The sequence below is a fragment of the Chamaea fasciata genome, unplaced genomic scaffold (assembly GCF_029207755.1).
Source record: "Chamaea fasciata isolate MVZ Bird 193981 ecotype frontalis unplaced genomic scaffold, bChaFas1.0.hap1 SCAF_7, whole genome shotgun sequence".
Taxonomy (NCBI): Eukaryota; Metazoa; Chordata; class Aves; order Passeriformes; family Sylviidae; genus Chamaea; species Chamaea fasciata.
Window position 1 is genome coordinate 804,874 of NW_027094092.1, and position 27,663 is coordinate 832,536.

General features: G+C 52.9%; 1 protein-coding gene across 1 annotated transcript; it reads left to right on the forward strand.

Moving 5' to 3' along the window:
• The first annotated feature begins 34 nt into the window (after positions 1 to 34).
• Positions 35 to 11,227, forward strand: CDHR5 (cadherin related family member 5). The gene is made up of 14 exons (XM_066186801.1): positions 35 to 128; positions 319 to 494; positions 1,438 to 1,488; positions 1,789 to 1,881; positions 2,018 to 2,116; positions 3,252 to 3,362; positions 3,692 to 3,868; positions 4,230 to 4,320; positions 5,474 to 5,571; positions 5,906 to 6,112; positions 6,616 to 6,732; positions 7,242 to 7,314; positions 9,256 to 9,416; positions 10,272 to 11,227. The coding sequence occupies exons 1-14, from the start codon at positions 50 to 52 to the stop codon at positions 10,866 to 10,868; spliced, it is 2,130 nt and encodes a 709-aa protein (XP_066042898.1). The 5' UTR covers positions 35 to 49; the 3' UTR covers positions 10,869 to 11,227.
• The last annotated feature ends 16,436 nt before the right edge of the window (positions 11,228 to 27,663 follow it).

Sequence of the window (27,663 nt, forward strand, 5' to 3'; positions counted from 1 at the left end):
AGATCCGCTTAGCTGGAAGAAGGGATTTTTCAGCAACCGGCAGCTGACCATGGCTATTCCTCACTGGCTCCTCATGTCTCCGCTCTTTCTGCTGCCCCTCTTGGCACAGGTTTCAGCACAGCAAGCAGGTAAGCTCTTTCCCGAGGTCCGTGTCTCCGAGGAATGTCTCCCATGGGAGGGGGTGGCCCTGTTACAGGTGGGGGGTTGCTACGCCCCAAGACACCTTTGCTCCGCAGCTTGTGACCACAGCTCTCATCCTGCTCCTTCACTATGTGAATCCTTGGGCAATTTTGCATCTGATTTGTGTGTTTTCCCCAGGATGTTCTGTCAGTAACAACAAACCAAGCGTTCCCGAAAATCAGTGTCCTTATGTGGTGACTACTGTCCTCGTGCAGCCAGGTTTCACCCTAACAATTGATCCCAGCTTCCCCGATGGCCAGTTCTTCACCATCGTGGGCTCCGAGCTGCAGCTGACAAAGTGCGTGGACTATGAGGTAAGCCTTTAGCTTGTAAGGATGGAATGGATAAGGCTGGGATGCAGTGAGTTTCAACCTGGAGTCTTGGGCTCCCAGGGATTCTTTACCTGTTTCTAAAGGAAATAAGTTATTTCAGTTGTATGAGTTCGGGAGCTTAAAAAAAAGATGAAGAGAAACCATTTATAAGGGCCTAGAATGACAGGATAAGGGGGAGTGACTTCAAACTGCCAGAGGGCAGGGTTAGATGGGATATTGGGAAAAAAATCTTCCCTGTGAGAGTGGTGAGGACCTGGCACAGGCTGCCCAGAGAAACTGCAGCTGTTCCAGCCCTGGAAGTGTCCAAGGTCTGGACACTTGGAGCAACCTGGGATAGTGAAAGGTGTCCCTGCCTATGGCAGGGGGTTGGAATGAGATGAGCTTTAAGGCCCTTTCCAACCCAAATCATTCGGGGACTCTGTCATGTTGTGTGAAGCAGAGAGGCAGTATAAAAGGTCATTGTGTCCACTTAGATTGCTGCTAAATTATTTTAGCTCCCTGGAGTGCTCTGTATACAGCCACAGGCATCCTTAAGTTTCCTTTCAAAGTAAAAATCCACTTTTACTTGAGCAAAGAGCAACAACCAAGATTAACACCCCACAGGTGCCACTGTATTGCTGCATAGAATGTTTCTGATTTATTAAATTTTAAAAGGAATCTGTTTGAATGAGAGAGAGAATGGCAGATTAGCTCTGCCAACACCTTACAGGGACTGCAGGGAGAGTGCCTGGAAGATGGGGCTGCCTTGATATCATCATAAACAAGATTCCAGCGTTAAGGAAAGGAAAAGTTAGATATACCTGAAAATAAGATAAAGCCCAGCAGCATTTCTGATTCAGCAAAGCACGAATCCGGCTCGTTTGCTTTAGCCAGAGTTTGTACCCTTGGCCTGTTTCTACAGTGGGTGCGTTTGTTTTTCATGCAGGAAGACCCCGTGCTGCTGCTGTACCTGCTCTGCAGGGACGCCTCTGGCCAGGTGAGCGCTCTCCCACTGCCGAGCCCTGGGACAAGGCGCTGCAGGCAGCCCCTGCTTCCCTCTGCTCTTCCTAATCCTCACACTGGAACAGGCAGGTGTCCTCTCTGTGGACGGACACGCTGTTGTCATAGCCTCAGAGAGCACCAAGGCTCTGCCAGTGGGGAGGAGGTGGCAGCAAGCCCACAGTCCTGCCCCATGCGGCCCCCATCCTTACACCATCCCCTCTGGTCACTCTGGAAAGCAGGATCAGCCCCAGCAGGCTATTTTTGCCTTTGATTCTTTGATCTGCCCGTTCTGCAGAGTGATTCCTTGGAAATCCTAGTCACCGTTCTGAACGAGAACGACAACAGCCCCGTGTTTGCACAGCCAAACCTCACCAGGGATGTCCCGGAGGTAAGGGGGTTTGGGAAGGGAAGTCCCAAGGCAGTCCCACTGCTCCCTGAGTGCTGTGGGACTGAGGAAGGCTCAGCAGGGAGAGGACTTCAATCCATTTCCCACAGACAACAACTGCAACAATGTGTTTTTTCAGGATACAAAAGTGGACACAGCCATTGTAGCCCGTGATGAAGTGAGTGCTAGTGATGCTGACCTGGACACCATCTACTATGAACTCACCACCACAGTGCAGGTGAGCATCTCTGGGGACAAACAGTAGCTCTGGAGAAGCTGGATTCAGAAGAGCCCCAGTTTTGAGGAGAAAGGCCACTGCATTTTGCTCTCTCAACTTTTACAAAACCATTGATTTGGTTAGCAGAACAGTCATCAGTGCTGCAGGTATTGAATTCTCTTCTGGCTCACACTTTTAATGCACTGCGCAGATTAAACTTTCATCTGGGATATTCAGAGCTATAATGACTCAGGGAAGGTTTGTTGGCATGGTCTGTAAACATTTCAGGAGACCTTTGTACCTCAGGGAGCTCAGAATTGCGCTGAGTCTGATGGGGAAAGGAGTCCTCGCCCTAATTGCCACCAGCAGCACAGGAAATGGATTGTGCACACAGTTAAACCACTGCCAGCCTAGAGTGCGAGGGCTTCCTGAAATCAAAAGGAAATTCAAAAGAAAAACCAAATGTGTGTTTGCATTTTTGAAAAGCATTGTGGAGAGAGCAGACAGTGCCTCCATTGCCTTTATATCTCCAGGGAATTTAAGTTTCTGTGAACAGAAACCACCAGTTTTTCAGCTCTGGGGTCAGACTTTGCATTCACACTGGTGTAAATCCAGAGGTATTTAGAAATTCAGAGGCATAAGATTAAAGGAGAACCAAAGCAAGTGCAGAAGGTTATAGAGTAAAATGCGACACATGATACTTAAACTCGGCTTTACAGTTTCTTTCAAAGTCCAGCTGTGCTAGGCTAAGGCAGGTGATCCTGCCAGCTCTCAAAGGCTGAGCCATCTTTCACCTTTTTTGTGCATGGAAGTGAGATTGTTTGGCTATTAGGGATCAAAAATCGAGGATTGCTGGCAGCTTGCTAAATGGAGGAAATAAATGAGGTGATAGATTTCATCCAGAAGCTGCTGAGCAGGTGGGCGGTCAAAGCAGGAGGTCTGGGAGAGAAAATTCACGAGAACAAACCTTTCTGACAAGCCAGGCAACTCCAGTGTGCAGTACCAAAGACTAAGCAGATCAGACATCCCCCCAGTGCTCCCCATCCAGGTCCCCGGCATCAAAGGTCCAGTTGGGATGACAAAGACAGCAATGAGCAGGATTCGGAACGTGTCTGTGATTGAGTCTGCTATAGGATTTTTCCTTTTCCCTTGCCAGGACACAGATGGTTATTTTGCCATAAGAGGAGTTAATAACCCAGAAATTTATTTGCAAAAAGCATTGGACTATGACAAATTTAATTCGACGACGTTGCTCTTGTATGCGAGGGTAAGTGGCTTGGGAAGAGCAGAATGCCTCGTTTGCATGGTCCTCCTTAGCTGAAGGATGAGTCTGGATGGGACATCTCTGGGATAACAGGAGGGAGGGTGGGGACTGGTGGAGGGTGCATTCAGAGCAGCCTTTCTCTCTCCATGATTCCAGTGACAGACCTGCAGCCAGCCCACCTTTGTCAGCAGAACAAGATAACCTACTGCTTTAGCTACTCTCGCAGAAATTGCTAATTTAACAGAGCGGAGTGACAGTGGCTAAACGGCCCCAGGCCACTGCTTTTGGCAGTGAAACTCGTGTCTCATGAGTGTGCTTTGCCTTGGGGGCAGGACAGGCCTGTGACCAGCTCCGACCCCACCAACACGGGCACTGCAACAATAACCATCACCATCCAGCAGAGTGACACCCGGGCACCCTGGTTCCTGCCCTGCACCCGGATCCACAATGACTCCAGCGTCTGCATCAGCAGCCCCTACTCCGGCAGGGTCAACATCTCCGAGATGTCGGTGAGCGGGAGGGCGCAGGCAGTGCCCCCGGCGCTGTTCCCAGTGGGAAGCACAGGATGCTTTCCGTGAGCTCGTGCTGCTCTCCAGTATAATGCAGATGGTTCAGCAGAACAGGGGGCCTTCCTCATCCATCCAGCCCAAGCAGCACTGCTTCTCTCTGCTCCTACAGCACAGCACAGGAGAGGCGAGAGCTGGAACACCGGCTCAAGGCTGTCTAGCCTCCACCCTGTCACAGACACCTCCCAGCAATAAACCCCGTTCTGGCCAGGCAGAGCCACAGGATCTGTGCTGGGCTGGGAGAGCTCCAGTTGCTGCTCTGGTCCCGGCCCGTGGTGTGTGATTGTTTGCCTTGCTGTTGCAGACGGACCCGCTCCTCCTGGAGCCAGGACCCATCTATGCTGTTGACCCTGACTACACCATCAGGGACAGGATCGTGTACAGTATTGTTGGGGGTGAGTAGAGCTTGTCACCTTCCACAAGGGACGTTGCTCATGTCTCCAGCGGTACCTGCCAAGAGCACTTGAGGGAGGGCCTGGGATTTGCCCCTCTGTTTCTGCCACAGAAACATAACTAGAGCCACAGAACATTGTTGTTTAAGTAGAAGAAACAGACTGTACAGAGAGGAAGAAAAAAAGAATTGCGGTCCCACAAACCAATCTCGATGAAATCTGTTTCAAAAATACTTGGGGTTTTTTTTTTTTTTTTTTGGTGACATGAGACATGTTTCATCTTAAAGCTTTTAGATGTGATTTTGTCAATCTGGTCATGCTACTTTCATGCAGTCTTTGAGCTGAACCGAAAATTCCCACATTATCAGCCTAATTTCTATTCCATGCTCTGAGTTATGTTTTTATTCTTCCTGCACATTGGCTCTATCTCATCTGCCCTGTTTTGGTCTTGATTCCAAAAGGATCAAGGCAAAGGTCATATTGGTCAAGTGGAGTGTTCCTCTCTCTACCTCTTATGCCTCATGGCACCACAGTTGTGAATATCCTCCCGATATCAAATGTATTAAACAACATTAAATTCCACTGGCATTTGGATGGAGTTTGGCCTCCCTCCCCACAGTCAGTGACTCAGATCCTTGTCCACAGAAAGCCCACAGTGTCTCAGGGTGAGGGAGAGAACTAAAAAATTCTGCTTATCCAACAACATGTATCCCACACAGGCACTTTTATGATTCCCACACAGATGTAGGAATCTGATTTCTACCTGTACGTAAATACAAAGTTTGTATCTAGACTCCCTTTGTGATCAGTATAGAGAAATAAGCATTCCCAGAGCAGACTGGGAGATTTTCAGTCCTCACATTGCACCAGAGGCTCTGGGCGTTTATCATACTTTAGACTGGCAATCTGTGGGTCTAGGCACTGGAAATGCAAAGCTTTGTTGTCCTGCCTCATTTAATTGGGTTCACACACATCTAATGTGTCCCCCTGCATCCCTGGCCAGCGCTCCCAGTCTTCGGAGCAGCCAGGCAGGCAAAGAAAACAGCAAAAATTTCCTTGAGGGTATTTTCACTAAGTCATGGAAGAAGGAGTCTGTGAGCTCCGGGTCACTTTATGAAGGAATCTGGTAGCTGAATGGTCTTTGCATTTTCCCTAGGGAATACAGACGAAGTGTTCTCAGTGGATGCAGACACAGGGAATCTAACCATGAACAAAATAGTGACTTCCCCAGATTCCTTTCTGCTGCAAGTTATGGTAAGTGATGACGTTACAGCCAGCCACCCAGCACGGCTGGATTTCCAGGAAACAACAGCCTGGGTGTGACAGGAGTCAGTGACCTCAAAAATAACTCGGTTACACCTTTCTTTTGGAGGGCCCAGTGCTTGACCTATGTCTTACACCAACCCCCATGTGAAGCTCCTGCAGCAGCTGAGAGTTTCCCCTCAAGTGTGGGTGGTGACAGCAAAGGAAATTCACCCGGGGCACATTCTGCTGAGCTGGGAATCGCCATGGGCTTCAGATCGAGCCCCTCCTTTTGTGTCTCATCAGGGGCAGGAGAAGTCTGGCATCTCTCTCTCTTTCTCCCCAGGCCACCCAGGTCAACAACATAAGGAAATACTCTGTAGCCACTGTAGAGATCAAAGTCATCAGTAAAAGCAATTTTCCACCCTACTTTGAGAAGGGGGTCTACAACGGGATGGTGTTTGTTGGGCTGCCCCAGAGAAGCTTCGTCTACCAAGCTGGAGATCCTTCCACCCCCCTGGTGATAACAGCAATGGATCAGGATTTCCCTGACGTAAGAAATCAAAAGGGCTCCGAGTTCTGTCTCACTGCTTCAGGCTTAAAGCAGGATCAGGAAGTACGAGGGAGGGGAGGTGGGGAGAGGCAAACACATGTTGTCCATGTTATATTCCCTTGGAAATTCCACAGACACCAGAACCACTTACGGCGTGATGTAATGGGGAAAAGCTGCTGGGCTCCCCTCTTCCAAAACTAGTCCCACACAGATCACTTGCATAGGTGTGTTTTGCTTGGGCAAGTACTGAAGTTGCCAACACAAGCCGGGTTAAGACTTGGGATTATGATTTTTTTTAATGTTTTTGTGATACATTCTTGGCCTCTGAGCAACAGAGTGAACACAGTTGAGTCCAGCCTTTCTCACCTGCTCAGCCCAGGTTTATTAGTTACTCCCCACACCTGCTCGTACCTCAGGTGTTTTGGACAACTCTTGCCATGGGGTTGTTGGGAAGATGCATGTGAAGCACAGTGTGCTTTGATCACCCACTCTCTGCCTTTCAGAATGTCAACCCCAACATCGAGTACTATCTCAAGAACAGCACCGATTTCATCGCAACCAAGGACGGGCTCATCCTGACCAACGTGGTGCTGGAGTCCCCAGGAACTGTGACCATCCAGGTAGGGCACCTTTCTTGGGTATTTTGTCAGGGACACAGAAAGAAGGAGGAATTCAAATCCTTTTTTTTGCTTGGGTCAAAGGAAGCAGTCAATAACTTTAGACGTGTAAGAAGCTGGATGTTTCCTTTGTCCACATGCCTGCCCAAGGTTGCCTAGCACAGTGCCATGCCCTGTGGAGCTGTCTGAACCAGCCTGGACACAGCTGGAGCTCCACAGGCAGGCACAGAGAGGTGCCAACACCTGCTGCTCCTGCCCCACGCTGCCTCAGAACCCGTGCTCTGCACGGTGCTAGGAACTGAACGCACTGCAGGCACGTGGTTCAGCTCATCCACCCCAGGGCAGGGAATCTTCAGAGCTCTGGTTCCCCTGTGACCACGCTGTCCAGCCACAGTGAACGGTTGTGGTGAGGACAGGGACTAGGTACATTCTCCTCAAACCCCCCCACAGACGTTGGGAGTGAGCTGGAGGTCTGGAGGTCCCTAAGCCATCTCTTTCCCATGTTCCCATAGGCTATTGGAAAAGATGTGTTGAGCCTGCAGGAGGCAAGCACCATAATTGTGGTGGAGATCATCCTGGCCACAGGTAGGCTGGGGAGGGCATCTGTTTTCTGCTCTGGGGAGTCTTTTCTATTTCTGTGGCAAACTGGCCATGATGGGTCCACCTGCTGAGGGCTGTGGGCCTGCGCTGAGGCCAGCCCCAACCCTACAGGAGGTTCTGTGGTGGCTTTACCCGAACAACATCCTCACAGCGTAGTCACCACGTGCCTCGAAAAGTCTCCCGAGACTTTACGTGGTGCTGAGTGTCTTTTCTTGTTGTGCCAAAGCTGAATCTGGGGTTGGTTCATGCTGGGAAATAACCCAGGATGTCTTATCATGGCAAGTGAGACCTTGGCACGTCATTGCTCATTTTTGGCCAAACGCAGAGAAAACTGCCTGTCCTTGGTAGTGCAGAGGGCAGCTGGCACACCCCAAAGCCAGGCTTGCCCTTGAGCCAAAGCATTTCCACTCAGGTCAGGTCAGGATCTTTTACACCAGGATTTTATGGTCTTACAGGAGAAACAGCCCGTGAGTAATGAGAGAGACATGAGGCTTCATACGTAACCCTCCAGCTACTGTTTAACTTTGTCAATGTAAAAACAGCTCACACTTCCATATCGCTGAGACATTACTCTTAAATTGGTCTTATAAATAAATTAGGATTGCAGTTCATGAAACTTCTTATCCTTTGAGTCAAGATGAGCCAATAGCAATGAATTTTTATCTCAGGATTGGCAGACAATGTCCAGACTCCACTGGACTCTACGCGATGATGTGTGATTGAAGTTCCATCGCTTCACCCTCTCATCACCACTGTTGTGTGGTGTGAAAAACAAGTGGGTTCCCTAAAGGTAGCATCCCTTCACAGCTAAAAACCACTGAAACCCAATTTGAAGGGCACATAAAACACAGCATGAAACTAGTCCATGTGTGAGCTCACAGAGTTACAAAATGCTCCCAGCATGTACCAACACTTCTGGGCAACTTTGAAATGTTGCCCCTGCTGCTTTAGCCACACAAAGCAATGGTGCTGTTGAATGTGTAGAATTACGCAGCTCTGTGACACTCTGTGGGCTGTGGCTCCTCGGGAGACAGGATTAAGCAGCAAAAAATTCGCTGAGGTCCTAAATCCTTGCCAAGGTGTTAATGATAAACTGAGGGCAGACTCCAATGCGGAGGGAATACTCCGATTCCGTTACCATAAACGGGCCAGCAGGAGAGCAAACCCCTTGTTTCATTAATCATTAATGAGGGTTGCTGACACTACAAAATGAAGCTGGGAAACTTAAAGAATCCCAACACCACCAAGCAAAGCTGAGAATGGTACTGTCTTTCCACTCTGCTGTCGATCTCTGTACAGATACCTGACACTGAGCAGTGGCTGGAAGCAGAAGCTGCCCCTGAGCAGACTGGGCAACATTGCTGCAGCTACAAAAGGGCAGGAAAAGTTTTCTCGTCCTGGGGACTTTCTAATGCTTTTCCTATTTCCCGTTCTGTGTTTTTGTCTCTTATTTTGATGTGCTCATCTGTATTGGAGGGGATGTTCCACATGAAAGGAAGCTTTGCATTTTCACACACAGATGTACGATCAAACCTCATTTTTGCATTCGGGTGTAAAAGGGTGAAGTGGGAAAGTCAAAGAACTAAGTAGCTTTACTCCATGAAGCATCTTCTTGCCTGATGCAGTCAGGTGTTTATTAACTTAGTTAAGTCACTGTCCTGTAAATGGCTGCTATTTCCACTTCATGGAATTTATTGGAAATTACAATATTCTGCGTAATAAAAAAAAAGATGCCCTCTGATTTTAGGACAGCAAAAAAGAAAAGATCTTCTGTGGTATCAGATATATTACTGTTACATTCTGCAGCACAGGATGCTTCCTTGCCTTTCAAAAATTGGTTGGAGCTTCTCCCACAGTGAAGAGTTGTGCTGGAAAACGCTGCCTGCCAGTTTTAGGCTTTGTAACACTGGTTTGTTTTCCTCACAGCTGTAACCCCCTCTGACAAGACGTACTCTGCTCAGGACATGGCTGTCTTAGGGGGCATATTAGCAGCACTGCTGTTAATTGCCTTAGTCTTCCTTGGAGTGCTGATATGGAAATCCAGTAAATGGAACGGAAAACCTGTCAAACACCTGTTGAAGAAAAAGGTAAGTGCCTCGTTTGTACCTGAAGTTTTAAGAGTTAAGCAGTGGGATCTGAGGAAGCTTTGGATGGGCTGCCCAAGTACCATACATTCGGGTGAAGGTGGTCAATCACTCCTGAGACGAAGTTTGCGGAGGTGGCATCACTTTGGTGGTGTTTGCTGCTGTTCTTTCTGCCCCTGAGGCTGGAGCTGTGTGGTGGATGATGAGCAGACATGGTAAGGAGAGCACCACAGCTCCATGGAGCACAAAATCTGGGATAAATGTGGCACACATCAGGGGTGGTCTCTGAAGAACACCTGTCTGTGGTATAAACCACTGTTCATCCTCCGTAGTCAAAGAAGAGGAGAGTCCCTTACCTGATCCCAAAGCCTGGGTTCAGACACTTGGCTGCACCTGAGCTATTGAATTTTGAACCCCTCAGATCTCTGGCAGGTTGGTCACGGGGAAGTTTAGGGTGTAATTTGTCTGACCAGATGTTGGTCTGTGCCATAGGCTGGGCCTGCCAGGAGTCTAGACCTGAGTGCAGAGCACATAGCTCAGGTGGGTAACCAAAGTCCTTCACCCTGAGTGAGGGAAATCCCACCGCAGAATGGGGTGGGTACAAACCACCACATGTGTGGTGCTGGTGCTCAGCCCTCCTGGAGAACAAGCCCACTTATCTGAGAAAACTCCAGAAGTGGAACTGATGAAAAAAAGTCTCCTCCAGGGATCTGCATCTTTCCTTGACTTCAAACAGGTTTAACTGCAAACCAAGCTGAACTTTCCTGAGCAGGAGCTCAGTCACTGCAGCCAGCCCTTCCCTCCTGCCCCCATTTCTTTTCCTGTCACTGCAGTCACAATGTGTCTCTCCTCCTCCAGCTCTCCAAGGAAATCTCTGGGGGTTACCAGAACGAATATTATTACCAGGAAGATGAACAGCCAGATGTGAGCACCAGGCAGCATGAGACATCAGAAACCAGCAGTGTCCAGGCAGAGACTGCTGTGCCAGAGCAGCCAGCACTTGCTTTTTACTCCTCCAGTGCAGAGGAAATGGAGAGTCTCCCAAAGGATTTCATAGCTCCCACTGTCATCTTTGAAGAGGAAGAGAAAGAGGAAGAAAAGGAAGAAGAGGCTGGACAGGAGAAAGAAGTGAAGTCAATCCTCAAAACAGACAGGCACGTGGCAGATGATGGCTACAAAGCTGTGTGGTTTAAGACTGATGTGGACCCTGAGGCTGGAGAGAGGGTTGAGGTGATTGAGGACAATGCAGCAGATGATGATGATGACGATGATGACGATGATGACAGTGACCAAGATCTGCAGAAGAATGAGGAAGAGGAGGAAGAAGGTTCTGACACAGACAGTCACCACCGAGGGCTGGGAGTGTCCTTTGCCTCAGGGAGCTCATCACCCCCAGCAGAGGTGACAGTCAACATGTCCTACACAGATGCAGGAACAGAGGACTCTGAGTTATAATGGAAACTGGGTACATACCCCCAAAAATGGGGCAATCTCAGCTGCTCTGCTGACGTGAAGCCCATCTTTCTGCTCAGGGGGAAAACTGGAATGAAGAAGGGTGAGGTTATCCGTCCTGCTTTTCTGAAGGCAACAAATAAGGCCAGAAGAGATTACAGCTAATTTAACCCTTTAGTGAGACCTTGGAATATCACTTAGGATTTTCAGGGTGCAGTGTTTCATCTTTCCACCTTCCTGCCTGCTCCCCCTGGGTCCCTTGACATCGCCTTTCCTACGCTGGCTGCAGGTACAGCAGAGCTGTAGCTGACCTGGCCTGGCAGCAGCGAGCCCAGCTCGCAGGAGCAGTTGAGTTGCACAGTCCAGTGTTGTTTGGCTCTCCCCTTCAGGGTGTTGCAGCAGGGTGTCAGCAAGTCCCTCCGAGGCTGCAGGTGCTCCTGTGACTATGCAGGAGCTGACTTCAGGGCTTGGCTCTGCCCTGTTCTCCCAGCACAAGCAGCTGGAATGTGTCACCAGGCCCTTGTCCTGCCAGCCAGGAGGTTCCATGCTCAGGACCTGCTGTTTCCTTTGTTACTGGTAAACAAGGACTGATCACATGTTGTCTGCTGAAGGACTTTGTCATCAATTTTCTATGCCATAAACCCACTAATTGTGCAGCACTTTAGATGTCTACCTGCTATCTGTCGGGCAAAAGAGCTCCTGAGATATTGTCTTCAAGTGCCAAGTCAGCACTCTGTTTCCAGGTAGCAGAGGGAAAGAAACATTTGATGCTCTTTTCTCGGTTTGCACCTCCAATCAACCAATCTCTTCCCACACCTGGCAGCCAAAAGCTGGGCGGGATTCCAGCAGCTGAGAGCATGGCTGTGTGCATCTTCTGATCATCAGCCCAAGACTTGTGCTGCTCCTGGAGAAAGGAACCCACGAGTGGCTGCTGGGATCTGCAGGAACGTCAGAGCACATGGTGATTCCCAGGGCGGCCTTTATCCTCCTGGGCCGTACATGTCCCTGTCCCAGTGTTCCTGTGCTCCATGCTGCTCTCCTGTCTCTGAGGAATGCTGCCCCGGCCTCCTGGACTTCAGGAGCTGTGTTTGTGCTGAAGATCAAGCCCAGGGCCTGGGAAGCTTTCCCACTTCCTGCAGCAAAGCTGTTTGCCCAGGAGTTACGGTGTGGTAATGGAGGGTGGGGAGTGCACCCAGTGTTTGCCATATAAAGATTCCCTCTAGCAGCTTTGGGATATGTCCAGGAAGCATTTCCCAGAGGACTCTGAGAACTCTCAGGCAGCTGCTCACTGCCAACCCAACACCTCTGGCCACCAGCAAGCCTGCCTGCCTCCCGTGCTGATGCTGCTCGTGGGAGGGATGCTGATGTGGGGAGAAGCTGGATGCTCCTCCTCTGCTCTGTTTGCTTGGTGGCTGTGCCACGTGTGGTCCATTCCTGTCAGTGCCCTGCTGTCTGTCTGCTGCTGTGTACTCTGGATTTCTGCCGGCACACTGATTTATGAGCTCCCTGTGACTGCAGTTCGTGTTCAGCTCTTGGTGCTTTCCTTCCCCTCACCAGTGCGCTTCCCATGCTCTTGGAATGGGACTGGTCCCATCAAACCAGTCTTTGTTTTCTCCCAGATCTCACCGGTGCATACAGCCACGGGATTTGGTGGTTTTCAGGGTTATGGGTGTTTAATTTCAAAGGAGGTGATGTTTGGTAAATATTGTGTCTGTGGAAGTGGTGGTTGTTGTGAGGAGAAGCACAACAACACAATAATAAAACTTGGCAGTAAGCAGAGTTCAGCTGCTTCCAGCTATTGCCGGTTAAAGCCTCCAGATCTGTGTTCTTGACTCCTGTCCTTTTTGGAAAGAAATGAAGAAAAATGTGTAAAGGGCAAGAAGAAAATTTAACCTTTTACATTCAAGTCCATGGGAGCTTGCACTGCATCTTGTTTGGGTTGGTTTGTCTGCTGAGGCTGGGAAGGGTGACAGAGTTTTTGCACCCTTGTACAACAATCACATTCATTCATAAAGAATTAATGCATAAGAAAGAAAAATGTACTGATAGAAACGTTTTTAGGAAATTGGATCAGCCTAAGTGTTATTTGATGGCAGATAAGTATCTAAGTACCTTGAAGATACACTCCAAAAATATTCAAGTGCTTTTGAAAGTTTAACTCCACAGGTATATATAAGAAATCTCTTTCACCCCATCGCCAGTCAAGCTCTGCTTTTATTTCTGTACCATTTTTTTAATATTTGTAAAGCAGAACTATAAAAAGCTGGTCAGCAAATCTGCAGGGTGAGAAAGAGTAGTTTCAGTGTGGACATGGTAAGTGTGGCTTTGAGGTTTTACAGGTAGGAGTGGCACAGATGCCGAGGGAGAGGATCCTCGTGGCTTTCCAGCTTTGCGCACCCTCTCCTGATGTAACACAGACCTGGCATCTGCCTGATTCACCTTCATTTTGGTCTCCAGAAGGAAAAGAAACCTGTCAGCTGCAGGGGAAGCTCTAAAGCTGAATTGAAACCAGCAGGTGCAAGCAGGGAATTGGAAAAAAAAAAAAATCGAGCAAATACAGACATTTTGCCTGCAGGAAGTAACAGAAACAGACTGAAAAATTCCCAAGTGTCTGAAAATTATTTTCTGCTCAAATTCTCTCCCCATTTAGAACTGAATAACCTCACAGATTTGATCAAGTGTCATTGGCATAACTGACAGCTAATGAATCCTTTTGCTTTTTTTTTTTTTTTGCTTCTGAGAGAAAAATGCTTCTGGCACATGGCTTGCCAGAGTGCAGAAGACACTTGTTGGTTTCATTTTGAAGGGATGGAAGAGAACTGGAGACCTTTGTCTTTGTATGTACAATGTTCTAGCATCTATAAACTCCTAAATGATGAACAGTCAGAGATAAAAGACCTGTTTTAACCTGGTTCCCCTTGGATATTGAGCAGCCTTAGCTCCAAAAGGGATTCTTTTTCCTGCAAGAAAAGAAGTCAATTAGATTTTATTCCAGCTTGGGCAATTTTTTTTTTTTTTTAATGAGTTGGTTGCTGAATCCTCATGGAAATAAAGCTGACCTTAGCAGCAAATGGAATTTTAAAGAAACAGGATCAGCTCCATCAAACGGGTTTTAAGCAAATTATGGCCCTTCCTTTTTATAAATACATGTTTTATACAATCAACAATAACAGCAGCTCACCATCAAATCCCAAGGAACAAATGTTGAGCTATAAAAACAACGGAGGCTGCAGAAATGACCCAGCAGTAGTACTGGGATAAAAATTGTATTCCTGGGCGCTTTTTGCACAGAGAGGTTGCGGTGCTGAAGAACAGAGGTGGGAGTGTCGGGTTTCCCCTTCATTGGTGTAAGTTGAGATAAACACTGGTATGATAAGCCTTAATGGAATAGCTGAAACGTGTACGGCACCATATTGTGTTCTGCTTGGATTTGTACATCTTTATGGATGTGTTACGGGTTTTGTAGTAGGGTAAGCATCCTAACTTAGTTCAGGTGTAAAAGTAACAGATTTCTTAGGGAGATACAAGGCCGGGTATCCCTTCTGGGTGCCTCATGAGCTTCTTGCCCGTGTGATGGAGAAACAACCACCCATCAACACCACGGTAACAGTTTGTCTCTCCCATGCTTACAAGGGCTTCGTGAGTCACAGGCATCACAAAGGCCTTCAGAGTCCGTGTGTTAAGAGCAGTTGGGAAGAAAAAAAATAACCCGTCCCTTTTTGCTCCTCCAGTTTTCTTTATGAGAAATATCTCTGTTACTGATCACGTTCCCAATAGCAGCTAACGTGTCACTGCAGATTCCAAAAGGCCCATTGAAGGGGAGACCATCACTCGGGCTTCCACCACCAGGTGAGCTAAGAGATGGTCATATCCCAGGACACATCCCAGGACACCCCCAAACCCCTCCTTCCTCCCCTGGCCCCCCTCTATTCCCCCTCTACCCCTCCGCTGTCCATCATTCCTCTCCCTCCCACCCAGCCTTTCCCTTTCCCTTCCGCTCCCCTATCCACCCCAACCCCACTGCGTCTCTCTGGGGGTCTGAGGGAGAAGTTCTTTGTCATTCCAGGGCAGAACTAACCCTGGTCCCACGAAAAGCAGGAGGAATCATTTAATCTTTGTTTTTGGATACACATTTTGTGTTTTCTCTCTGTTGCTGACACCGTGTGGTGAAGCAGCAGCTCCCAACTTTTCAGTGCTGCTCCCTGGAATGGTTTTTATTTGCAAAACCATAAATTCCCTGCTGGAATCCCAGTCCCAGCCCTCCAGATCAATGTGCAGTTTAAGGTCTTACACATTTCCTGTCTCTAGACATGGGAAATGGGGGAAAACTCAGACTGCACCGGAGGCAGAATCCAGAATGGGGGAGTGAGGCAGCTCAGCCCAGGTGTTCCCTGTTGGATGACACCCCTGTGGACACAGATCCTTCTCCTCCTTTGCCCAGAGTCTGATGGCAAGGGATTGAATAACTCACAAGTGGGGCCTGGAATGAAAATGGTTCTGTTAAAATCAGGCAAAGAATGCCATTAGAAAAAAATGGGCACCCTTTTTATGTATGAAAACAGTAGGGGGAAAACGTTGAAAAGGGACAGTTTTATTTGGTGTCACCTCCCATTTTTTATGAATAGATCCCTAGAGTGAGGAATCAGAACAGAAGTGGAAAATCCAGGAAGCTTTGACTTCCACAGTGGACTTAATTTCCATTTTCTCCTCTCTTTCAGGATAGGAAAAACCGCTTAACTCGTCCCATCTTTGCCCAAAGCTTTGGTGTTTGAGCAGCCAAACCCAACGGGCTCCAGCCCCACCAGCCTGCTCTGGAGGGCCCCTGGTCCTGCCCGTGGTGTGGGGCGAGTCCCCAGCTGTCCCCAGAGTGTTGCAAATCCAGAGGGATCTGCCCTGGTTCCAGGCTGTCCTTGCCCTGGTCCCTGCAGTCCCCAGAGGCACAGAGGGAGCCCTGTCCCAAGGAGCCTTCGGCACCTTGTCAGGAATGTGGTGGCAGCCCCGGGAGCAGGTACTCAGTAGCAGATAAGTACAGAAAAATTTGGAGGCCAAACTTGACAAAATCTCAAGAGTAGAGAACAAACACTTGGAGGGAAAAATGGGGTGATGAGTTCTGAGCATGAAGGGAAAATTGGGGGCTAAATCTGATCTGATCTCTAGAGGAGAGCATGGACATACTGAGGTAATGTGAGGGAATCAATTGTGGGCAGGTGGGGAAATTTTTGGGTAAAAATTGTATGAAATAATCTGTGGAGTGAACATTTTGAAGTAAAACTTAGGTACAGATGGACAGTCTTGGGGGTAAATCTTGACAAAAGCTACATGGTAGAAAGGAAATAATAGTGAAGGAAAAATGAGTGGACAGGGAGGGGGATTTGGGGGGTGCAATACTTGATATTATCTAAAGGTTGAGAATAAATATTTTAGGTAAAAATGAGGTGATAAGTTGTGGACAGCTAAAGAAAATTTTGGGGGTTAAACTTGAGGTAATCGAGAGAGAGAGAGAGTGAACACTGACAAAAACTGAGGCAGTCACTGGGGGCAGGCAAGGAAATTTTGGGGGTAAAACTTGGGAAGATCTGTAGGGCAGAGAATGAACATATTGAGGTGGAAATGGAGGGATCAGTAGTCAACATTAGATCGAATTTGGGGGGCAAACCTTGAGGTAATTAAGTAGGAACAGTAAGTGGTTTTGGGAAAAAAAATCTGACATAATTTGTAGGAGACAGAATGAACATTTTGGGGATGAGAGACACAACCTGTATGGTTTTGGTTTTAAAATCTAGTTAGTCTATAGGGGACAAAAGAGACCCATAGCCACACATTCCCTGCTGGATTCACCTCTCAGTGCCTTATGGAGTGTGGACATTCCCACGCAGAGCTGCCTATTTAACACCAGCTGTGCCAGGAACCAGCAGAGGTTCCAAGGAAGCTCAACAGGATGGGACAAGGACAGGCTGATATTCCATAGAATTTGCTATTTATAACCCTCGTCCCCCAGCCATGTCCCCGGGGGGCACTTGACAGATTTCCCTGGAATTCAGCAGATCCCCCCCCCCCGAGCTGGGGCTCCAGGTGATGTTTCCCAGCAGGAGAAGGCGCCGGCCGGACTGTGCTGGGGCGGCCCCTGTGCCCACGGGAGGACACAGCTCCCTGCAGGAGCTGAGCTCATTCCAGAGCCTCGGGAGCGGCCTCTGGGAGTTCCTTCCCCTGAGGAAAGGGATGCCCATCCCTGCCTTCAGGGCACCTGCGGCGTGACCCAGGTGTGAAAGCTTCCCATCAGTCCCGCACTTCCAGCTGGCTCCCCGAAAACCTCCCGACTTCCTCCAGGCGCGGCGCGGGCGCAGGGCGGCTGCGCGGGCGGGGCCGAGGGCATTTAAACCGCGGGGAGCGGCCGCGCCGCCGTTTGCCACTCGGCGCCCGGGGCGGCTGCTGCTGGCCGGGCTCCATGGCTCTCTCTCTGTGTTTCTTTTTGTTTTTACTTCTCTTTGTCTCTTTTCCTTATACCTCTCCCTTCTCCCCTCCGCGACCCGCCGGCCCGGTCCCACCCTACCCCCCTTCCCTCTCCCTCTACACACCGCAACCCTACCTACCCCTCTATCCTCCCGCTCCTTTCTCTACTCTTCCTTCCCCTTCCACCCCGGCTCCCGCCTGCCTCCTCACCCTGCTGCCCTTCCTCCCAATTTCTCCCCCCCCCCCCTCAATTCTCCCTCTCCTCCCTTCCACTCCTATTCCCCTTCCCTCTTTTCTCGTCTCTCCTCTCCTCCTTAAGCCCCCTACCTGCTCTCCATCCTCGTCCTTCGTCCTCCCCCCATCCCGCCCCCCTCCTCGCTCCCCTGCTCACCCCGACCCCCTCACCTGCCCTCCTTCCTTCACCCCGACCACCCCCTCTGTCCCCCATTCCCCTCCTCTGTCCCCCTATTCCCCTCCTCTGTCCCCTATTCCCATCCTCTGCCCCCTATTCCCATCCTCTGTCCCCTATTCCCCTCCTCTATCCCCCTATTCCCCTCCTCTGTCCCCTATTCCCATCCTCTGCCCCCCTATTCCCATCCTCTGTTCCCTATTCCCATCCTCTGTCCCCCTATTCCCATCCTCTGTCCCCTATTCCCCTCCTCTGTCCCCCTATTCCCCTCCTCTGTCCCCTATTCCCATCCTCTGCCCCCCTATTCCCATCCTCTGTTCCCTATTCCCATCCTCTGTCCCCCTATTCCCATCCTCTGCCCCCTATTCCCCTCCTCTGCCCCCCTATTCCCATCCTCTGTTCCCTATTCCCATCCTCTGCCACCCTATTCCCATCCTCTGCCCCCCTATTCCCATCCTCTGCCCCCTATTCCCATCCTCTGTCCCCTATTCCCATCCTCTGCCCCCTATTCCCCTCCTCGGCCCCCCTATTCCCATCCTCTGCCCCCTATTCCCCTCCTCTGCCCCCCTATTCCCATCCTCTGTCCCCCTATTCCCCTCCTCTGCCCCCCTATTCCCATCCTCTGTCCCCCTATTCCCCTCCTCTGTCCCCTATTCCCATCCTCTGTCCCCTATTCCCCTCCTCTGTCCCCTATTCCCATCCTCTGTCCCCCCATTCCCATCCTCTGTCCCCCATTCCCATCCTCTGTCCCCCATTCCCCTCCTCTGTCCCCCATTCCCATCCTCTGTCCCCTATTCCCATCCTCTGTCCCCTATTCCCATCCTCTGCCCCCTATTCCCCTCCTCTGCCCCCCTATTCCCATCCTCTGTCCCCTATTCCCATCCTCTGTCCCCCTATTCCCATCCTCTGCCCCCCTATTCCCATCCTCTGTCCCCTATTCCCATCCTCTGCCCCCCCATTCCCATCCTCTGTCCCCCATTCCCATCCTCTGCCCCCTATTCCCATCCTCTGTCCCCTATTCCCATCCTCTGTCCCCTATTCCCATCCTCTGCCCCCTATTCCCCTCCTCTGCCCCCCTATTCCCATCCTCTGCCCCCTATTCCCCTCCTCTGCCCCCCTATTCCCCTCCTCTGCCCCCCTATTCCCATCCTCTGTCCCCCTATTCCCATCCTCTGTCCCCTATTCCCATCCTGTCCCCCATTCCCATCCTCTGTCCCCCATTCCCATCCTCTGTCCCCCTATTCCCATCCTCTGTCCCCTATTCCCATCCTCTGCCCCCCCATTCCCATCCTCTGTCCCCCATTCCCATCCTCTGTCCCCCTATTCCCATCCTCTGCCCCCCCATTCCCATCCTCTGTCCCCCATTCCCATCCTCTGTCCCCCTATTCCCATCCTCTGTCCCCTATTCCCATCCTCTGTCCCCTATTCCCATCCTCTGTCCCCTATTCCCCTCCTCTGCCCCCTATTCCCATCCTCTGTCCCCTATTCCCATCCTCTGTCCCCCTATTCCCATCCTCTGTCCCCCTATTCCCATCCTCTGTCCCCCATTCCCATCCTCTGCCCCCATTCCCATCCTCTGTCCCCTATTCCCATCCTGTCCCCCATTCCCATCCTCTGTCCCCCATTCCCCTCCTCTGTCCTCCATTCCCATCCTCTGTCCCCTATTCCCATCCTCTGTCCCCCATTCCCATCCTCTGTCCCCCATTCCCATCCTCTGTCCCCCATTCCCATCCTCTGTCCCCTATTCCCATCCTCTGTCCCCCATTCCCATCCTCTGTCCCCTTTTCCCGCCGCCGCGGGGCTCGGGGTGCCGGAGAATAAAGCCCAGAGGGCCGGAGCCGGCGCCCCCCGCCCTGGCTGGAGCCCCTCCCGGGGCCGGGCCCGCTCGGCGGGTCCCCCCGTGCAGTTCACAAGCACCGCCCGACACCGCCGGGGCTCCGGCCGTCCCCACATCACACCGGGGCCCGGGGGGTCGGGGCTGGGTCGGGGGGCTCCCTCCTCCGGAGGGGCCCGGGGGGGCGGGTGGGTTAGGGAGGGAGGGGTCCCTCCTCCGGAGGGGCCCCGGGGGGGCGGGTGGGTTAGGGAGGGAGGGGTCCCTCCTCCGGAGGGGCCCCGGGGGGGCGGGTGGGTTAGGGAGGGAGGGCCCCCTCCGGAGGAGGGGGTCCCGGGGGGGCGGGGTGGGCCCCTCCGGGGGAGGGGGGGGGGCGGGGGAGGGGGCGGGGGCGGAGGGGGGATTCCCCCTCCAGTCCCCGCCCCCTCCCCGGGTCCCCCTCCCCCGGACGGGGCTCTCCCCGGCCCCCCCCCCGGGACCCCCTCCTCCGGACCGGGGCCCGGGGGCCGGACGGGAGGGGCCGTTTGTTTGTGCGGTGGTCTCTATGTGCGTTCACGGTGCAGAGTGACGGCACCCCCCCGCTTCCCCCCCCCCCCCCCCCCACCCCACCCGCCCCCCCCCCCCCCCGCTCCCCCCGGGCCCCGGTCTGGGGGAGGGGGTCCCGGGGGGGCCGGGCCGGGCCCGTCCGGAGGAGGGGGACCCGGGGAGGGGGCGGGGACTGGAGGGGGAATCCCCCCTCCGCCCCGCCCCCTCCCCGCCCCCCCTCCCCCGGAGGGGCCCACCCCGACCCCCCCCGGACCCCCTCCCCCAGAGGGGGCCCTCCCTCCCCCCAGGGACCCCCTCCTGAGGAAGGGACCCTCCAGGACCCCATCCTCAGGAGGGGGCCCTCCCTCCCTCCCTCCCTCCCCCCAGGGACCCCCCTCCTGAGGAAGGGACCCTCCAGGACCCCATCCCCAGGAGGGGGCCCTCCCTCCCTCCCTCCCTCCCCCCAGGGACCCCCTCCTGAGGAAGGGACCCTCCAGGACCCCATCCTCAGGAGGGGGCCCTCCCTCCCTGACCCACCCTCCCCAGCCCACCCCCAGCCCCCCGACTCCCCCCCGGGACCCCTCCGGAGGAGGGGCCCCTCCCCGACCCCCGACCCCGCCGGGGAGCCCCCGGTGTGGTGTGGGGACAGCCGGAGCCCCGGCGGTGCCGGGCGGTCCCTGAGAACCGCCCGGGGGGACCCGGCCCCGGGAGGGGCTCCAGCCAGGGCGGGGGGCGCCGGGCTCCGGCCCTCTGGGCTTTATTCTCCGGCGCCCCGAGCCCCGCGGCGGCGGGAAAAGGGGGACAGAGGGACAGAGGAGAGGTCAGGGAGAGTAGGGAGAAGGGTTGGGGTGGGCTGGGGAGAAGGAGGGGGAAAGGAGAGGCCGGGTGGGGGAGAGGGATGATGGACAGAGGAGGGGTAGAGGGGGAACAGAGGGGAGGCGGGCTGGGGAGAGGGTAGCGAGAGGGCCGAAGGGAGGGGGGGGGTCGGGGATGTGCAGGGGAGGATGGAGAGAGGGTAGGGGAGGCTGGGGAGCGGGGAGAGGGCAGGAGGGGGCTGGGAGGGACAGGGAGGGTGGGGGGAGAGAGAAAGAAGCTGGAGGGGTAGAAAAGAGGGGATAAGGGGGGGAAGGAGGAGGAGGATAAGGGCAGGTGAAAGGGGAAAGAAGGAGGGGTGGAAGAGGCCTCTCCCGGGCCACGCCGGGGGAGCCCAGCGCACCGGCAGCCTCCCCAAGCACCGAGGGAGCAAATGGCGGCGGGGGCGATTCCCGGCGATTAAATCACCTCGGCCCCGCCCCGCGCACCTGAGCCGGCCCCGCCCGGCCCCGGAGCCGCCCCCGGCCCCGCCCGGCCCCGGGGCCCCGCCCTGCCCGCGGTGGCGGCGGGAGCGGCGCTCCCGGCCCCGCCCGTCTCACCTGGGCCGCACCGGGGCTGCCGCCGGCACCGGGCCCCGCCCGTGTCTCCGGGGGTCGCGGGCGGTGCCGCCTCTCCCCCGCCGGGGGAAGCCCTGAACCCTCCCGGGAGCCGGCCCCAAACACGCCCCGGGGCTCTGGCGCCCGCCGCACGCCGGCGCTCAGCCGCTGCTGCGGAGCTCTCAGCGGGGCCGGGGAGCGCGGCTTTGGGCCGTGCCTGAGGCACCATCGGAGCTCAGAGACACAGACTGGCCCTGGCCAAAAGAGCCCGCCCGGAGCACCAACGCACGGCCTTCGGGCTTTCATTCAAACCCCCGAAACACAGCACTTAAAACTCTTTAGGTGAAGAGGCTGACCGAGCCCGGCTTCGAGACCTCCCAAACACAGGACACGGTCTCTGCTTCAAGCCTCTAAAATGCAGAACTGGATCTCTCTGAGATCCCAAATGCTGTCTGAGGCACCCTGGTTTCCAGCCCCCCAAACCAGGACTCGGTGTCTGTGTCTGTACTTTCTGGCCAAATGAGCCCAGTTTTGAGCCCCCGAAACGCAGCACTGGCTCCCCGTTTGTGAGCCCCAAAATTGCCCCAGTCCGTCGGGTTTGGAGCCCCCAGAAGTGCCCCAGGCCATGGCCGGACCCCGGCTGGGCACCAGCAGCAGCTCCCTCGGCCCCCAGTGGGACCAGAGACAAAAATCCAGCACCAGGAGTGAGATCAGAACAGTTTAATAATGGAAACCAAGTCAAATGTAATATGTAATATTAATGACAATACAGAATAACAGTGAGAGCAACCAGAGCAGTAAGTACAATAACGAACAGGAGAGAAAAACCCCTCCACACACCCCCTCCCCTTTAACATTATAAATCCCAAATGTAATCCAGAGCACCATAAACTCCCAGTGTGGGGGATCTCCATATTCCTGTGATTTTCTCTGTGTTCCATCCTGGGGATTTGTGGACTAAGGGAGGCACTGGCTGCTCCTCTGTGCAAGGGAAAGGCTCCTATGCTATCCCCAAAAACAGAACACCAGGAATCAGTGCCCTGGGAGCCCAGTCCAGTCCTTCCAGAGACTGGGGGTCACCCAGAGGGTCTTTACCAGCATGAAATGAAAATGACATCATGGTCCAGTGCATTTCCAGCAGGACTGGACACTCCTGGCCAAGGTGACCAGTCCCTGGAAGCAGGACCGGTGACAATCCAAAGGGGATTTTAAGTTGGAGGCTTAGAATCCAAAACTCCAGCTCTTTCCAGCACCTCTTGCTTAAACGTTTCCCTGCTGGAAGAGCTCAATTAGTATTTTTACTGGCCAGATTGCCAAAGTGAGGGGAAAACAATCAGCATTCCCTGAATGCCTCCATCACTTCCACAGCCACCTGCAACCAGCGGCGATGGGCAGGAGCCTGCCCCGAACAGCCTCAAGAGGTGCCATTAACTCCATTATTCCCAAGGTTTGAATGATTCTGGCATTATCCCACGTCCCTGAGTGTGCCAGAAACCCCAGAGCTCCAGGAGCCGCAGCCAGCTGCAGGCAGGTGTTTTTCCTTCTCAGCTTTTCGGGAGTGTGGGCGAAGTCCCCCTTCCCTGTCCTCTCTGGGAGTTGTCCCTGCCCCAGACCCCACAGTGACATTGGCCTGTTGGAGCCAACTCCCTTGTCCTGGCCCACATCCTACGGGAACACGGGAAAGTGCCCAGACAGCCCCAGCTCCAGTCAGGAATGTCTCAGACAACACTCTGGGGTGTTCCTCTTGCCCTGGAAGGGGAGCTGGGATGAGCCCCACGCCCAGGGCTTGTGCAGGGGCTCCCTGTGGAACAGCACTTCAGTTTTTCAGTCCTTTTCCTGGTCCCTTGAGGCACAGGATGATCCATACATCTGTCCCTCCCTTATTTCTCACAGACTGAGGTCCTGCACTTTTTGCCTTCCCTCAGGGGCTGCAATTGCCAGTGGGATTTCCATTCCCCCCTTTTCAGCAGACCAGGGGTCATTCTCCAGCGTCCCCAGGAAACTGCCAGAGCTGACCCACTCCCGAGTACAGAGCTCAGGAGAAGGGAAGAACCGAGCTTTTAGCACTTACCATCTTTAATTTTCCTTTCCCACAACAATTTGCTCTGGCTCTTCCCATCTCAAAAGGTTCCTTGTCTTTGTTTCAGCCTCAGAGGATTCTGTGAGGAGATTCCACACCCACAAATCAAGACCCCAAACCCACAGGGTTGTCCGTGAAGGTGGAGCAGTGTTGGCTGCTCCAGTGAATTTCCTCCACGTGCACAACTTAAAAACCATCCCACCACTTCAGAATTACCTTGAGCTGGTGCTGTAACAATGGAAAAGTGATTTTCCATGTCCAGAGGCAAGAGATTGTCCCGGTCAGGCTGTGAGACCTTAAACTGCACATTGATCTGGGGGCTGTGGCTGGGATTCCAGCAGGGACTGAGCCTTGTGTGTGTGCAAACCCAGCGTGGGACTGGGCAGGTTTTTGCTGGGGGAAGCTCTCGCTTTATTCTTTGGCAGTTTTTCTCTGGAATATGAAACAAAGAGCGAGGCCTTGTCCTTAATCCAATTACCACAGGGCAGCAAATTACTGTTTCTTGTTTACCAGCTGTGAGCAAAACTGGGAGCAGCACTGAAAAGTTGGGAGCTGCTGCTTCACCACACGGTGTCAGCAACAGAGAGAAAACACAAAATGTGTATCCAAAAACAAGGATTAAATGATTCCTCCTGCTTTTCGTGGGACCAGGGTTAGTTCTGCCCTGGAATGACAAAGAACTTCTCCCTCAGACCCCCAGCGACCCCTCAAAAAGCCAAAGTGCAGCAGGGAAGGAAGGAAAGGCACCTCTGCCTCACCTGCTGGGATCTGCACAGGTCCTGCAGCTCCTGGGGACTGGGAATGTGTCTGGAGCCAAAAGCACCTTCCCAGGCTGGAGGAGCTTTCTTAAAGCACCACCTCTGGTTCATATCCTGCTGGCTTTCCCCTCCCTTGGGAAAGGAAGGACTTCATCCAGAGCCCGGAGAAGGAGGAAACAAGGAGGACCAGCCCACGGACTGTTCAGATGAGCCATGGGGGGACACAGAAGCTGTGCAGGGATTTCTGCCCCAGGGGTCACATTCCTTCAAACCCAGTGCAGACTCACTAAAATGACCTTTCCAAAATCTCTCTTAAGGCACATGAGAACCCGAGTAAGAAAACAGAATCAAACCCTTTGTTCCATTGGCCTCACACCCCAAATTCCAATGGGACAGACAAGTCCCTCTCCTTGGATGGCAACGTCTCCTACCTGGACCTGTGCTCTCCCCAGCCTTTGGTGGCTGCTGTCTCCATCCTCCCACACCGCCTCATCTTCCTCCTCGGCAGGCTCGGCTTCCTCATCCTGCAGAGCAAACACAGGGACAGTCACAGCCTGCTCATCCCAAACCTGGGCGGCAGGGATGGGCTGGTGGCACCTTCTGCATGGTCACCCCTCTGCCTGGTACCATCCCTGCTCCACAGCCATCCCTGTTCCTGGCTTGGCACCTCCTTTTAACGGGATGTTAAACCACAAACGTTTGCTCTGCTGGGGTTTGGGACATCAGAGACTCCCCCGAGGCAGCGGGCAAAGCTCCTGTTCCCACATCCTCTGCCTCCCAAAGCCCTGCTGGGGCTGCACAGAGCAAAGGAAACGTCTCCGTTCCTGCTGGAAATTTCCTCCTGTGCCCATAAACCCAGAGAAATCGTGGCTGCTCCATCCCTGGAAGTGTCTGAGGCCAGGCTGGACGGGGCTTGGAGCACCCTGGAACAGTGGATGGAATGGCAGGGGATGGAATGAAATGATCCTTAAGGTCCCTTCCCACTCAAACCATTTTGGGATTCCATGATCCCTGCACACATTTATTTTGCACCGTCTCAAATTCAAATTCCCAAATTTAAATGATTTGTTAAAGGAATCATTTAAATTTATTCCAGGAATTAGAAGGGGAGCATCAAACATACAAGAACCATTCCTACACCCATCAAACCATTATTAACTGGAAGCCTATTCCCTCATCTCTGTCCCTGTTTTGCTTACCTGGAAAACCTTATGATCTCAGAGTGTCTCAGGGAGATCTACTGGGATTACTGGAAGGTTTGCTCTGTCAGGGAGCCAGGGGACTTTACAACACTTGTCCTTTAACCAGCTTTCCCTCCGGCGGCACATCGATGCCTCCCCTGGAACTCGGATCCATTCGCCGGGACACAGACTCCCCCCGTTTCCCCCGGTCGCTCGGTCCCCGGCCCGTCCCCGCCGCCCGCTCGGGGCTGTCCCCGTTCCCCGTTCCCTGCTCACCTCCGAGCCCGGCGCTGCCAGTCGTGGTCCCGGTCCAGCTCCGTGTCCCGGTGCCGGTGCCGGCGGTGCCGGCGGAAGCGCCCGGAGCTGCAGTACCGGCTGTGTCCACAAGACGGCAACACTGAGCGCGCAGCGGTCACCGCGCATGCGCAGCGTTTTTAGGGTGCCAACGAACCCCAATTGCGATCCCAGCCCAGATCCCGGATTTCGAGTGTTCCAGCGGGAGGAGGGAGAAAGAACTCCGCATACACAGAGCTGTTCCTAGCTCCTTCATACAGATCAGCTTGTCTTGCCTTTTCAAGCCCTTGATTGTTTCATTTATATGCATAAAACATTGTATTTTTATTTTCAAACCCTATGGACCCATACTAAGAACTCCTTACAGCCTGAAATCCTGTCTATAACACAGCATTTTTATCTGGAAATAAATTAATAGTAACTTTGATATAAATATAAATATAAATAAGAATCCTTACAGTTTCTACTATTTAACTCATAAATGATTTTTCAGGCATTTTAAAGCTATAACCTCTTCCCCTTTTTTTTTTTTTTTGGGGGGGGGGGGGATCCCGACTGTTCTCCCCTCATTCTCCAATCACCCACTCCCCCAGCACAGACATTGGGGTGCCCCCAATGACACCGTCACCTCCCAGACTCACCCACTTCCCTCTCTCCTCACCCCCGGAGAAGGCACAAAACGAGTCCAAGTGCCCTCGCCAGCAGCTCAGTGCTTCAAGCACGTGGACATACCCTCAAAAAAGGGGACAGGGGGAAACTGAGGAAGGGCACCCCCCCCAAAGTGTTGGAGTCCCCCCATCTCCTGTCCCACAGGCCAGCAGCTGCCCCAAGGCACAGGGAGTGTCCCCAGGGATGGTGTCTCATCTTCCCCCTCAGGCCCCAGCAGGTTCTCGCTCCCCTCCAGGCAGTGGACTCTTCAGTTCCAGGAGATGTCTGATCCCTTCCCGAGGCCGTGGGGAGATCCCCGGGAGGCTCCCAAACACAGCTGGGCCGCAATGGAATCTCCGCTCCCAGAGCCACCCACCAGCTCCGGCCCCTGCACTGCTGCTGCACATCTGGCCCGGCCAGGGGAGCTGAAATAAAGCCTTGAAATTTCAAAGAGTAAACGGCAACACGACCCCAAACCTCACCTGCTCCATGGTAAAAAGGTGTCTCTGTTCACACACATCCAGGAAAAACATCCTCCGGAGAAGTCTTGGATTTCTGTGGGAATATACAAGATAGAGAGTAAGACAGACTTAATTAGCATAGCTAGTCTGATGACTAGGGTGCCACGGCAGGGACAAAGGGAACTTTGAGATTATGAGAAGATGGGATTAAACCTGCTTACGGGAAGAGGAGAGATTCAATCAACCCCCTACGAGAAAGATGCTGTAAAATGCATAAGTTGCTTGTATGACCTTTTAACCTAATTACTGTAGTAGAAATTATTAACCTCACTGAAATAGTGCATCAGCTCTTGGAAAACCTGGGTCAAATCGAATTCTGATCACCGAATCAGGGTTCCCGTCTCTCCATCCATCGCCGATAGATTTCCTTTTGCATCGGTTGAACTGGCACAGCTGCCGGCTGATGCCGTTAAATTCTCCATCCCCAAAGTCCCTGGTTAACCCTTGGCTGTGGGGTTTTTGCTGTCACAGTTAGGAGGGACCTCTGGCCAGCTGCACACGCCCAGGAGAGATGCCATGGGACGGATGGGAACCTCAGCATCAGAAGCAAGGCAGGAATGGGTTAATTCAAAGCACCACCTCAAAATGTTGGGGGAAAAGCTGTAACATTCCACTGCCTCCGTGGCACAGTGGGTAGGTTTTAGGTGAGGTGCCCACATCCTGGTGCAGATGAGAATCCCTGCACTTGGGAA

Coding starts and splice junctions, on each gene's coding strand:
- CDHR5 (XM_066186801.1), top strand. CDS start 50: ATGGCTATTCCTCACTGGCTCCTCATGTCTCCGCTCTTTCTGCTGCCC. Junction 2,117..3,251: donor AACTCACCACCACAGTGCAG/GTGAGCATCTCT, acceptor TTCCCTTGCCAG/GACACAGATGGTTATTTTGC. Junction 4,321..5,473: donor CGTGTACAGTATTGTTGGGG/GTGAGTAGAGCT, acceptor CATTTTCCCTAG/GGAATACAGACGAAGTGTTC.